The sequence below is a fragment of the Coptis chinensis genome, chromosome 2 (genome assembly GCF_015680905.1).
Source record: "Coptis chinensis isolate HL-2020 chromosome 2, ASM1568090v1, whole genome shotgun sequence".
NCBI lineage: Eukaryota > Viridiplantae > Streptophyta > Magnoliopsida > Ranunculales > Ranunculaceae > Coptis > Coptis chinensis.
The window spans coordinates 63,685,997-63,699,858 of record NC_141457.1 but is presented as its reverse complement, the minus strand read 5'-3'; the positions used below and the strand labels follow the sequence as shown (position 1 = coordinate 63,699,858).

Here is a 13,862-nt window from a genome sequence, read left to right as displayed (position 1 = left end):
CAGCTTGAATTCCTTCACTGTACTCATCCCCATTCACTGGTGTTGTACCCATGTCATTGGGTATACTAGGCTCTCCTTGGTCATTTCTGACACACCTATTTCCAGCCCCTTCAGAAGCCTGTACATTGACTCTCGGCACCCAAACTCTCCTTGTTGTGTCTTCACCAGGACCATTTCCATCATACATAACTGTATTGTTGCCTCTATCGATTCCAAAGTCTCTTCTTATAGCATAGTTTCCCCTTTTCTGAAAACCCCTTACATCAGTTCCTACTTTATTCTGTTAGCCTGCTCCCTGATCATGATTTTGCTGTACTGTTCTCGAACATTTGTCATTTGTATGCCCAAAGATATGACAATAATCACATCGTTTAGGGATCCACGGGTATTCATAAGAAATCCTCCTTACATCATTTGGACTCAGTCGGATATCAAATGAGTCAGGCAATGTCTCATTTACCTTGTACTCAACACAAACACGCGCATATTCTAGACGCCTTCGTTCCTTTGTTGGACGGTCTTGGCAATGAGGTTTCCCCACCTTGCTAGCAATAAAGCCTAAGCCTTCATCAGTCCACATCACTTTGGGTACATTATGCATCTTAACCCAAATGGGAACGGTATTCAGTGATTTCATCTGCAGTTCAACATTTTGAGTCCATGGTCCTATAACAAGGCATCTTCCACTCATAAACACTGGACCTTCATCCAACACAGCTTGGCGGTCTTCATCACTTCCAAATTTGAAGTAGAACAAGTCTTGATCAGCTGACATCTCAAAAGATCCCTTTGTTTTCCATTTCTGCTGCAGTACCGATTTCACATGAGGATAAGATAATCTTTTCTCTAGAAAGAAACCAACTAAATACTCCCTCCAAACTGTTTCACCTCTCATAATGAGGTCCAATGGTACATCTGAAATCCCATCTACCTCATGTACATCAAATTGCTCCAGTCTAGTATCTTGAGAAACAAGTCGAGAATTGGAGAATAACGAACTCCAAGAGAAAGGTTGTGTCTTTGGAGCGCCAGGTACCAAAGGAGCACCACTCAACAAGGGTTGTTCAGTTGCGTCATTTCCAGAGGCAACTGGATCTTCAACAAAGGAGATAACCATCCTTGAGAAAAACCACTTCAGAACTCACACTGTATACAGTGTAGGATTTTACCTGAAGTGGCAAAGAACACAAAAAGAAATAGATAGGAAAACTATCCGAAGGGTATAATTCCTATTCTAGGTAAGAGTAAGAGCACAGGATCGGGATGTAGTAAGATTAGGTTATCTCACTCCCAGTCTCCCAAAAAGCTGTCCCCATTAATTAGATTTCACATTTACTAATTTGCATTCTTCCAAAAATAAAAAAGTTGCTAGCACCTTCAACCGAAATTCAAGTCGTACCCAAAACACTCTTTACCAGAAAAATGAAAATAACCGTTAACAGTAAACCTTTAAAGAAAACACACGAACACAGTCTCAAACAGTGCGATGCCCTTCGAACTTTCTCTATGTCAAATAGTTTTTAATTTTTTTCCCGCGCAAAGGTCTCTCCCTCATGATGTCATATACAAGTTCTTCTTCACTAACGTCACTTTTGGATATCCATCTCATCAGGTATTTTGATTTTCGACAGTCTATTGTTCTTTCTTTTCCCTACTAACCAAATTTGCATTAATTTAATATAATAAAATGTGAATCTACTTGTGAAGATGTTGTAGAAACTAAGTAGTCGTCGATTTTTAATGTTGCAGAGTCTAAACATATAACTACCTCCATCTTCCTCACTCTATAATAATTTCAAAATATAGATCGATGTTAGCCTTTTCTATTTCTTCATTCACAATCCATATCAATCTGACTGAAATTTGAGGGATGAACTTTGTAAGTAGATGCTGAGTTGGGTCTTATGATTATTGTTCTTTTCTTTCATATTTAATGCAAACAACAATCTTCAATTTCAATTTATTTTATGTTTTTTCTTCTGTTGAATTTGTATGCTCGACTTTCAGTAGTTTTTTTTTTTTTAATTTAACATTAATATAATGTTTCAAAGCAAAAAGGATAATTGTGCTCCACCAGAGTACACGGAACATGAATTTAGTGTTTAAACTGTGAATAGTCTTAAAAAAGCATAATTTGTCGTAATTTTGCAACTCATCCTCTTTACGAATTTCAATCTCTTTGTGTATGTAACTATATTTTTATTTTGATTAAACACAAGCACTTAGTGAACTTTTAAAAAAAAAATTCACATATTGATGTAGTTTATTTTATTACAAATGCAAATTCATGTTTTGTATTTTCTTTTTGCTGCCACTATTTCTTCTTCAACTTATGGCCCCCATTAATTCAACTGTGGAAATACTTCACACAATCTTCAAGTGTTTCATTCTCTTCAAAGGCTCACCCTTACATTCAAAGAAATTTCAATGGTAATCTCAGCAATACTGTGTTATGTAGTTGCTCTTCGACCATGATTAAACCAATAATTTCTCTTTCATATATAAGACAAACAAGTGTTCTTTTGGTGCTTCTCTTCAAAATTGGCCAGATAGAAGTTTTCTCTCCTATCCCTTTGTTCTTTGTGACCTCACGGGAATCAATCTTTTCCGCACTAATTATCCATATTTATTAAAAAAAAACAATCTTTAGGGTGTATTAGTGTATAGCTTAGTTGGTAGAGCATTGGGTTTTTATCCTAATGGTCACAGGTTCAAGTCCTGCTATACTCAAATAACTAAGGATAAATGTTTTTATGCAAACGTCATATTCATTTTTATTCTATTTATTTTATTTTACTTTCGTGAGAAATGCCTTTTCTTCTTTGTTCATGCTTTGTTTGATCTATGACAATCTAATCTACTAACCACTTACCTAAGAATATTTCCTCATTTGCAGGCATGAATTGTTGGTTGGACGTAGGTGGAGAGTGCCTGCTGCCTAGGCAATAGAAGTTACTAGATTCTTTTAGTATGCAACATATAAGTAATGACAAATCCAACTCCAATTTTCTTTTTCTTTTTCTTTTTTCCTTTTGGTTGTAATTTCAGTTGATAAGTAGGCTCAATTATCAATATAACTAGGGAGGGAAGTTTTATGACCCACGGCTGGGATTCCACCCTATGGTAGGCTGAGTGGTGGTTAGGATTACATATAACGCCTCGATTACTGTGTTGGAGTTTGATGGTAATTAAGACATCCCATTAATTTAGCAAATCAATTAATAGTAATTAAGACTTTTATTTATTAAATCAATAAATAATGATAGTTAAAATTTTCTATTAATTAAGCAAATCAATAAATAATGGTTTAATTGGTAATTAAAACTTTTCATTAATGTATTAAATCAATAAATAATGATAGTTAAAATTTTCTATTAATTTCGCAAATCAATAAATAATGGTTTAATTAGGTAATTAAAAAATAACTTTCCAATAATATCAAATTAATTAATGCTTTTAGCAATATTTCAAAAATTAAAATAAAAACTCAATTCAATCAAAATTTTCAAATTTTTTTTTATCAAAGTTGATATTTCAGGAATCAAAAATCCAGACGCATAGAACCAACTTAGACGCTTTTGGAAACGAAGATGGAATTCGGAATGAGGTCGATATGTAATAGGAAATTAGATCCAAAAGCCCATGTTTTGAGGTGTTTCTAGAGCTCATTATAACCCTTATATAATGAGCACTTCAGTGCCAGTTGTAATTGCCAATTCACATTATTTTTGTCTCCAGAACTTGAGGCAAAAGGAGGTTAATAATAAGATATTCGGTTTTCACTAGTCAAGTTTTAATAAATTAATCTCCCTAGTTTTATGTTCTTCTTTTCTTCTTCTTCATGTTCTTCTTTCTTGATGGAAGGTTAATATTCTCCTTTAAGGGAGGAGATGAAGCTGGTGCTTAGGGTTCGGTGATTTTTCTGGTTTATGGTGTTCTCTAATCAGGTTAGTTCTTTATATTTTTAGTTATTAATCTCATTGCCCACACCAGGCCGGCGATGGAAGTATATAATAGGGTTTATGTTTTGCAATATTAATATCATGCTAGTGTTCTTTACTTTTCTTCAACTAGTATAGTTATTTAGAGTTAGGAAAGTATTCTTTGTGTTGCCCTATAAGGGGTAGCTCAGGGAGTGTGATAAGAGCCTAAAACTGTAGTTTTAACCCCTCAATAATCTAACTTTTAGACCAATTATGCGAGTAATAAATAAGAGTTAATGCTGATTATGTGTTTTTATGTATTTCAGGCAGTAAAGTCAATTATGTGCAGAAATGTGCCACTTTGGCGAGATAAAGGAGCAAGGGTTGGTTGGGATATGAAGTTATGTGATAAAGGCCAAGATTCAAGGAGACAAAGTCTTTGTAAAGCTTGGTCAAAAGCTGAAAAGTCAACACGGGCAGAAACAGTGCACAAGTCGGCAAAATTTCCGAAGACCATATCTTTGGACTCAGACCTCAGAATTGGGCCTACCTTACATCAAAGCGACCAGATCGGAAAGAGCTTTCCAATGGTCTAAGCCTTGACCAAATCAGAGGAGCAGAAGTGGATGAAAAGTCTGCTGAAGTCGAAGCCAACTGAAACGGGCTCTGTGGACTGAAGAAATTGGGCTTTGGGCTCGATTTTCCGGCCCAAAACATGGCTCCTCAGCCCATGCACGAAATTATGGATCTGGTCTCCTCCTTTGTATAAAATAAGACTTAGCTCTTAAGTTAGAGGAGTTAGATAGTTTAGAAAAGAAAAGTAGCCATTAAAATAGCTTGTAGATCTAGTTTTCAATTCAATTAGTTAAATTAATTAGTTTCAATTTATTGGTTTAGATTAATCCTTTGAATCATTGTTCTTCATTTAGTTAGATAAATAAAATAGTTATTCTGTTCATTTCGATTTTGTCATTTAAATTTGTTTAGATCTAATTTCCATTATTGTTTGTTATTCAATTCTTAGTTATTAATTAGATTTGAAGTATTGGTTAATTAAAAGTAGTAAAGTTCATATTTTTATAAATGTCATTTCGTTATTCGTATCTTGTCATTCGAATTCACGTCGCAGTATAAAACCCCACCATTGCTCTCATTAGACCTTGGATTACTAGTCAATTGTAGAAAACTTCAATACTAAGGAATTGAGAGTGGAACGAACTTTTTACTCCACTCTATTTCGAAAGAATTGAGAGTATAGAAATCTTTGATAGCTTTTCGTAATTTAGTTTAGTTTTCTTGCGTTTTGAGTTTCAACGTTCATTTCGTAGTAAACTATTCTTTTTACGTTTATCAAATGGCGCCGTTGTCGGGGAAGTACTCTTTAGTATTGTTTTCTGTAGACTTGATAGTTTTTCAAAGTCCCATATCCCACCCACCCTTGTTTGGATTCTCACTGTGGTTGTCTATTTCAGATTTGCACGTTTCCACGAAAAATTACTCGGAGCGCACCTGCGCCCTGGGCAAGCCAAAGTGGAGCGCACCCTGCGCCCACACGCCTGGAATCTTGAATTTTGCCTGAGCGCCACCTGTGCCCTTCCAAGGCAAAAGACAAGTGCACCAGCTCCCGCACACACTGGAATTCCAACTCTTTGCACGAAGCCACATGCTCTGTCTAGGCATATTCTCGAAAGCCTCTGGCGAAAAAGCTTGACCCGATTTCCACAGGTTTGTTCAAATTTCCATTGCTTTCAAGTTTTTCAGTGTTCTAACTTGTTATATACACTGAGCAAGCGTAAATAAGACGTTATTCATAAGCGAAGCAAGGAGACTTTCAGGTACTCTTTTCTTCCACACCTCGCATCTTTTGTTAGAGGTTCATACTAGCATATCAGGATTGTTTGGAGTGTTGTTGTTTTAATTAAGATTGGTCTTAGCCTTTCATGAGATTAAGGTCAGGTCGAAGAAAAACACCTAACGTAATTCACCAACAACGTCAACAAACACGCCTTTCTAGTATACCACTCACTTTACCTCTAGCTAGCACACCACACACCACACCTGAGATTATGGCTGAAGAAAGAGAGTCTCCTCTCTCGGACTTTTATAAAGCCTTGAGCGATAGCCCTAAATCTTGCATCATTCTATCAGACCCAGTGGGGGATTTCCGAATCCCCCCGAATATATTTAATTTGTTACCCATTTTTCATGGGTTAGACCATGAAAAACCTTATCAGCACATGTGTAGGATTGACCAAGTCCTTACTACCTTCCACCATCCTTCGATTGGTGCTGAACAAATTAAACTGAGGTTATTTCCCTTCACTTTAGCAGATAATGCGGCGTCTTGGTTAACTGCCCAAGCGCCTAATTCTGTGGACTCGTAGGCTAAACTTGTTCAACTATTTATGGAACATTTTTACCCACCACTGAGGACCGATGAAATGCTTTCCAAGATTCATTTCTTTCGACAGAATCCTCATGAATCATTTTCAGAGGCTTGGAATCGTTTCACCGACCTACTTATAGAGTGTCCACACCATAACCTAGTGAAAGACATGTTAGTTCGTGCCTTTTTCAAAGGACTTCTACACCACCATAAAGAAGTCCTTGACATAATGAATGGGGGTAGTTTCTTAAGTAAAGGAGCCTCAGAGGCTTATAAATTTTTAGAAGATCAGACTAAGCGGAATAATCATTGGGGTAGTGATGATATCTCCCGTTCACCGGTTCTTCTACTTGACTAAAGCCGCCGGTATGTTTGAGATGAAACCCGATCGAACTTAAAAATTTAATAGAATCTCTAGCTAAAAGGTTGAGGCTATTTTCGTCCAACAAACGCTTATCCCGTCATGAATGTCAACTCCAATCCATGTAATTTCTGTTTGAGTCCGAGCATCCCGACTCTATTGTCCGTTTCAAGATATGAACAACAACAATCACAACAAGATAATGTTTGTTCCATTAATAGCGAACCTAATGCAGCTTGGCGACAAAACACCAATTTCAGTTGGCGAAATAATCAACATCCTCCAAGGTTGTTTAACCCAAATGATAGGCCAACAAACAATTACAACCAAGGTCCACCAAGACAAGGACAAGGTCAGGGTAATTATAATTATAACAATCAAGCTCAACCACGACAAGGACAAGGTCAGGGTAATTATAATAATTATAACAATAATAATTATAATGCAAATCGAGGTATCGTTCCGGTTAATAATAATAACTATCAGAACCCACCCATAAATAATCAACGTGACATAGTTCCTGTCACACAACCTATAATAAATACCACTGTACAACCAGATCGCTTTGATACCTTTATGCAAACTCAACAACAGATTTTACAAGCCATCCAACTTTCCTTACAGCAGTTAGCTCAAGAGAAGGTACAACCAAAAGGTGTGTTTCCAGGACAAGCGATACCTAATCCTAAAACACCAAACACAGCCTTTGAAGTAAATGGTAATACTAGTAACGAAAATGAAAATGTAGGAGAGATAAATTCCATCACCACTCTCCGTTCAGGCAGAGTGTTGGATAACAAAGTAACGATGTCTATAGTTACCCCACAAGGAGTTCCTACACCAGATATTATACTAGATACCGAAACAGAAACTGAAGATCCTACCTTTGTAGAGGTACCAGTTAAACCACAACCTAAGAAACAAAAAGCAAAGGTTAGATATCCAGTTGAACCATACGCTAAACAAAGTAAGGAACCACCGTTTCCCCAGAAATTAGCAATGTTAAAAAGAGATACAAACTTTGACGAGATTAGGGAAGTTTTCAAAAATCTAACGATTAACCTACCATTTCTCGACGCAATTAAAAAATTACCTCACCACGCTAAATTTCTTAAGGAGTTGTGCACTACTAGGCGTAGGACAAATATTCCAAAAGAGATTTTCTCATTTGAGAAGGTTCCAACTTTATCAGAACATAATGGAATAGTGAAGTACAAGGATCCTGGTCGTCCTACTGTACAATGCACCTTAGGAGATACTCACAAGACCACTGCTTTATTAGACTTGGGAGCAAGTGTTAACTTACTCCCTTATTATTTATATAAACAAATAGGTCTACAAGAAATGCAACCTACAACTATGACGTTGCAATTAGCTGATAGGTCTATCAAGTATCCTAAGGGTGTAGTGGAAAACGAGCTGGTTAATGTTCAAGATTTCTACTATCCTGCGGATTTTGCTATCCTCGATACAAAAGTCGCTAATGACTCTGTCCCAATCATTTTAGGGTGCCCCTTCTTGGCAACTGCCAACGCTCTTGTAAATTGTCGTGATGGTTCGATGTCTTTATCTTTTGGCCATCTTTCCGCTGAGGTCAATGTATTTAAACAGATCACACAGGTTCCTGATATCAATATCGATAGAGAGGTTAGCATGATCGAGAGTTTAGCTCATGATTATTTTAAAACCAAGTTTCCAAATAATCAGATGCACAAATTCCTTTCCTTTGGAAGTTCCAACTTTAATAAGGACTCCGTGGACGTTGAGGAAATTGAGGAAGATTTCCTTCAACTCTTTTGCAACTCTTCTTCGCCACCTTGAGAGTCCCCTCCTATTGATAACCATTCACCCACCTCACATTATTCACCTTCCATCAATGTACCCCATTCTACACCTTTTCAACGGAACCTAGGGTTTGCACTTGACCCTCTTGCTTCTTCTGTGCTTAATGATTTTCTAAATCCTCCTAATATGAAAATAATTACCAAGGAAAAACTTTGGACACCTTCATTTTCAGGATTGAGACACTTCCTACCCACACCATGAATGAGGTTTGTGCTAAACCAACATTTTCATTCTTTCCATTCTTTCCTTCTAATACTTATCCTTATCCACCATATCATCCACAACCATCCATTGTTTCACACTCATTCACTTGGACAACCCCTCGTTCAGAGATGAAAAAGAAGGTGCATGCTCGGTTATGTTCGAGGTCTATCAGACTTCGCTTTCATTCCACTAGGTTGCGACGTAGGAAATCTTGGTGCTTAATTCTGTTTAGGAATGTATTCCATGTTATTTATTTATGGAAAGACCCACAACTCTTTAGGTTGTTGATATATATATATATATATATATATATATATATATATATATATATATATATCCAGTTATTTGTTCAAGTCTCGAGTATCTGACTATAAACGACTCATTTTGTTGCTTGGTGTGCTTCCTTTCATTTCCATATATTGGTAAGTACACCATTAAGGTAACCGGGCCCTCCCTATGGAGTGTATGGCTGTAAGTACCGGATCCTAAGTCCACGGTTAACATAATTCACGTTTTCCACTCTTGCATGTTTTCTCGGGTTTCGAGTCATGTCCTTCTATGGTGTGAATTATGCTTTTAATGCTTTCTTGTTTTTCTTATATTAAAATTTTATTAATAAAAAATAAAAACTTGCTAAAATCACAAACATAGTAAGTTAAGAAGTCTCAAGAATCTGACTTTAAAAGACCCACTTTTAAAAACAAATTTTCTCAACTCTATGTCTAAAATTTGTTTGGGGGTGGGGTGTTCGTTTCCGTCCTGGATTGGTCAACTTCCCAGTTGTGTTGTTTAGACCGTTAATCATATTACGATTCAGATTGACATTTTCTATTAAGTTAAATTTCATTCGTGCGCTTAACTTACATCATGCACGTATTTCAAGATATTTTCTATGTTCTTATATGTCACCCACGATCGGAATAGAGTGTTTTATGGATCATTAGATTGGAAATTCTCTCCTGATCATTCTCATATCTCATTCGCAAAAATCGGACTGGTAACGAAGCGGCAATTTTAGTTTGAATTTGCGCTAAAAAACGAATTTTTTATGGGTTTCGAATTGGGCTTGGGTCAAGCCCACAGTGAACCCAAGAACGCATCGCATCCTTCTTCCTCCTCTTCTTCCAAAACGCCATTAACAAAAAAAAATTTACAAAGCTTCAAACCTAAAATAAAATAAATATAAATATAAAACCTAAACACAACCACGCCCCAAGTTTAAACCCATCCCAAATCTCCTCCTACCTACACCCACCACCACCTCCACCGATTTCAACAACCAAAAACCACTGGAATATCAAAATTTTCGAACTGCCACCACCACCACCGCGCCTCCTGCCATTATTTTTTAGTTAGAGTGTTTTATAACACGCCTCCCTACCTTATTCCAACCAACACACTTATCAAAACTCCAATGTCTCAAAGACGTCGCATATTGCCGGAGCACGCATTTACTGTCGACCAATTCACGACGTTTTACGGTGACGAGATAGTTAGGCGAGACTGGAGTGGGTTGTGGTACTTGATAGAAGATTTTTACCACGAAGATTTGGTCCGAGAGTTTTACAGGATGAGGGAGTTGGATGGGAATAGAATTTTCGTTAAGGTGGCTGGGAGGAGGAGAGAGATTCCTACTGGGTTGTTGGCTGAGATTTTAGGCATTCCGCCTCGACACCATCTCGATCCCACATTACAGGATTCCCAGTTTACTGTTGTAGAACCTTTGATGAACGCAACTATTTCTGAAGGGAACTACAATGCGAGCTCGCATTGTGTTCGCCAAGCGTCTCTCAGAACCAACCAGCTGGTTGTAGCTCAGTGGATTAGTAGGATTGTAATAGGGAAGGAGAAAGTCAGTGACATAGGTCTGAACTACCTTCATGTGCTATGGATACTCCATCAGCAGAAGTATGAGTTTTGTATTGTGGAGTTTTTGAGAAACATGATTAGGGGAGTGGGGAAGAGTATTGCACCTTTCCCTGTTTTGATTACAAAAATCATGATGACCCTGAGAGCGACTCCAAGGTTTGATAGGATTTGCCTGAAAGAGCACCAAAATCCTCATATTCATACGGAGTGTATCCAACGAGTTTGGAGGTTGCCTGAAGAGAGGGTAGCTGACGAGATCGACTCGGAGGATGAGGATGACACGGCATGTTTTGATGTCGATGCCTTGGAGTGGTGTAGGACGGACACAGAACGCATGACTGTGATTCATCGTGGCATGCGTTCCCTAAATACTATTTGCGAAGACTTCCGGACTCGGCAAACTGCCATGCATCATAACTTTGAGACTCGTGCCCAGCTCGAGGATGAGCGGTGGGAACAGACGAGGGCTGAGATGAAAGCTCAGTGCCAGTTCCGAGACGACATGATTGCACGCTTTCCACCCCAGGGGGGTTCTTCTGAGGAGCAATCTGTTAGGCACGAGCGTCGTCGCAACAGGACGGATGGCTCTGGCCCTTCGGAAGCCCAAGAGCCATCTCCTTCTCATGCGGATTCCATTACCAGTAGTGCGTTGTTTAGGGATTGATGAGTTGATTTGTTTTATTGTATTTATTTTTATTTAGTTCGAATGTAAAAATATTAGTTCAGTAATCAAATTTGAATTTGGCTGTGTTTTGTTGTTTGAATTCAATTTTAATATAAGTTGGTTATTTTTGAATTATGCATTGTTTTTATCATTAATACCACATTCCCGATTTGTTTGGGGGTGGTATTACTTAGCCGAGCATAATTCTCTATATGATCATCCATTTTAGAAGTTGTTTTGGAGTGAGAGTTGAGAATATTGCCGATATGAGCATCGCCATGAATAGGTATTGTGATAGGATGAAATCTCGATGAGTTAGGCAGATTATATCCTAAATTCAACTTAAAAGATATTAGGGTTGTTTTAGAATCAAGAATATGAGTTGTTTCTGTTTTCGGTTTTGGAAATTTTATTATTTCCGGCAATTGCCTTAAAGCTTTTTGGCAACTTCCCGATTCGTTTTAGCAATTTAAAACCTATAAAAACTGCATTCATTCTACACTCACCACCCCAAATACATCTCACATTCATCTCTCACGTTTCACTCCCCCTTTACCTTATTTTTCCTTCGCACTTCGGCCTATCAACTCCAGAGCGCTTTTGCCCCTAAGCAATTTGTCCGAGAAATTCTACCCCGAAGCGCCGACTGCGCCTAGCCAACCCAAACCCGAGCGCCACCTGCGCCCAAGTGCCTGGAACTCGAAATTCATCAGAGCGCAACCTGCGCCCATCCCAGGCATAGCTTGAGCGCACCTGCGCCCTGACCCCTGTGGGCACCAAAAATTTCCAGTTTTCCAAGGGTTGTTCCAGGATAGTAGCAGCTCTTCTAGAAATTAGTTTTGTGATGACTTCTCCTATAGTGATACTGGTGCAGTCCTTCGAACACTTGTTGGGAAGTGAGACTTATGGACATTGGTTCCACGAAAGGATCTTGCAGTTAGGCTGGAGGCATCTACTGGTAAGTGATGCTAACTCGTATTCACCTAAGCTTACTGAATTTTTTTACAATAATGTTAAGTTCTATTGTAACCAAGACGGAGAACAAGAATTCTCCGTCACGGTAGATGGCACGCCACTAGAATTCAATAAGTATGTCATAGCGTTAGTTTCGGGAATACCAATACCTGATCCTATTCACACGTGGGGATATATGACCGATAATGCCTACCTCTATGACTATACATATTTCCATGAGTATTATGGGGAGGGTATTTTGTATAATGGACCAAAGGGCGTTACAACATAGCCCCTTGGTAGCCCTCGGGTCCCTAAATGTAGGCACCACCATGTTATTCATCCCGATGAATATTTTAGGGATTGGCGGTTTACCTCTGCAAATAGTACCGCTGATGACGTTTTCCTTGCTGTAGCTGAGGGACGTTGCCGATATGACATTTCCCGAGTATTAGTGGCTAGTCTTAAGAGAGCCCAAAGCATGAGGCATAAGTATCTTCTTATGCCTGTTTTAGTTTGCCGCATCATGCTCAGTTGCCTACCTGAATTTTGTACCCAGTTCACGGATTGGAAAAGGGTCGAAGTCATGAGACCCACCAATTGGGTGGTTCGCTCTTTTCGAGTCATGACTTGGCCGGGATGGTAGGTGCAACCTCACTTGGTTCCTCCTTACACCCCATCAGACATAGTAACACTCGACAGGTTAGCACAAGTAGATGACACACGGCAACGGGCTTGGCAAGTTATCATGGCGTGGCAGGACGCGAAGGAACCTCATCTCTTTGTGGATGATGAGGAAGAGGACGAGTAAGCGGGAGTGCAGGTAAGTTTTAGTTTCAGTTAGTGTCTGCTTATGTCCCAAGAAATTTATTTCTTATTAACCCCATAGCGGGTGGAACTCCTATAGAGCTGCGTCAGTTTTTATTTCCTATATTAGTATGCTATAACTTTGTTTTGCAGATGTTCCTAAAGTTCACGCGCTTCAATGGTATTTTCCCTATCCTATTTATTTTAAATACTTTGAGGACAAAGCATGCTTCTAGAAACACGTGTAATTAAGGCATCTGTTAGGATATAGATATGTATAATATGCACTTATTTTCTAGTTAAAATATCAAAAATTAAAAAAAATAAAAATAAAAAGTTTATGCTATACACTTAGGAATATTGTATTGTTTTCCTTCTCTATGCTCTTAATAATCTAGAAGTCTCACGTAGCTTTTGCATTAGAATAGTTTTTAGAAACTTATGTTAATATGTAGATAATAATCTTTGCATCTATCCATAAATATATTATATGAGTATCTATGATTGTTAGCAGGAAGTTTCTGAAATCTAGGCCAAAGTACTTATTCTACAAATCCTGTGAGAATATAGCCTAAAGCCTTATATGAGTGAAACATTTGAGAAATGATACAAGGGAAAAGTAAAATCCGGATAGAGAAATCACACGTCCACTTGCTTGATCACTATACCATATCCTAAGCGAGAATTTAGGTCCTCTTTAGAAATTCAACCCTTATGAAATTATTTTCCGCTAGTCGCCTCTCTGAGCCTTTCCTTAGCCTTTCATAAACCACAAATCCTTTAACCTGTTACAAAAACAAATAAAAACAAAAAACAAAATCAGCCTACCCGTTCTTTGAATAAGTCTGA

At 38.1% G+C, this 13,862-nt stretch overlaps 1 protein-coding gene and 1 non-coding gene across 2 annotated transcripts; one reads left to right on the top strand and one right to left on the bottom strand.

The window, feature by feature from the left end:
* Positions 1 to 283: 283 nt before the first annotated feature.
* Positions 284 to 1,117, bottom strand: LOC147517107 (uncharacterized). Its single transcript, XM_086593477.1, has one exon. The coding sequence runs from the start codon at positions 1,115 to 1,117 to the stop codon at positions 284 to 286; it is 834 nt and encodes a 277-aa protein (XP_086449603.1).
* A 1,540-nt stretch (positions 1,118 to 2,657) lies between these two features.
* TRNAK-UUU (transfer RNA lysine (anticodon UUU)) lies at positions 2,658 to 2,730 on the top strand. The gene has a single exon. It is a non-coding gene; the product is annotated as a tRNA-Lys (tRNA).
* The last annotated feature ends 11,132 nt before the right edge of the window (positions 2,731 to 13,862 follow it).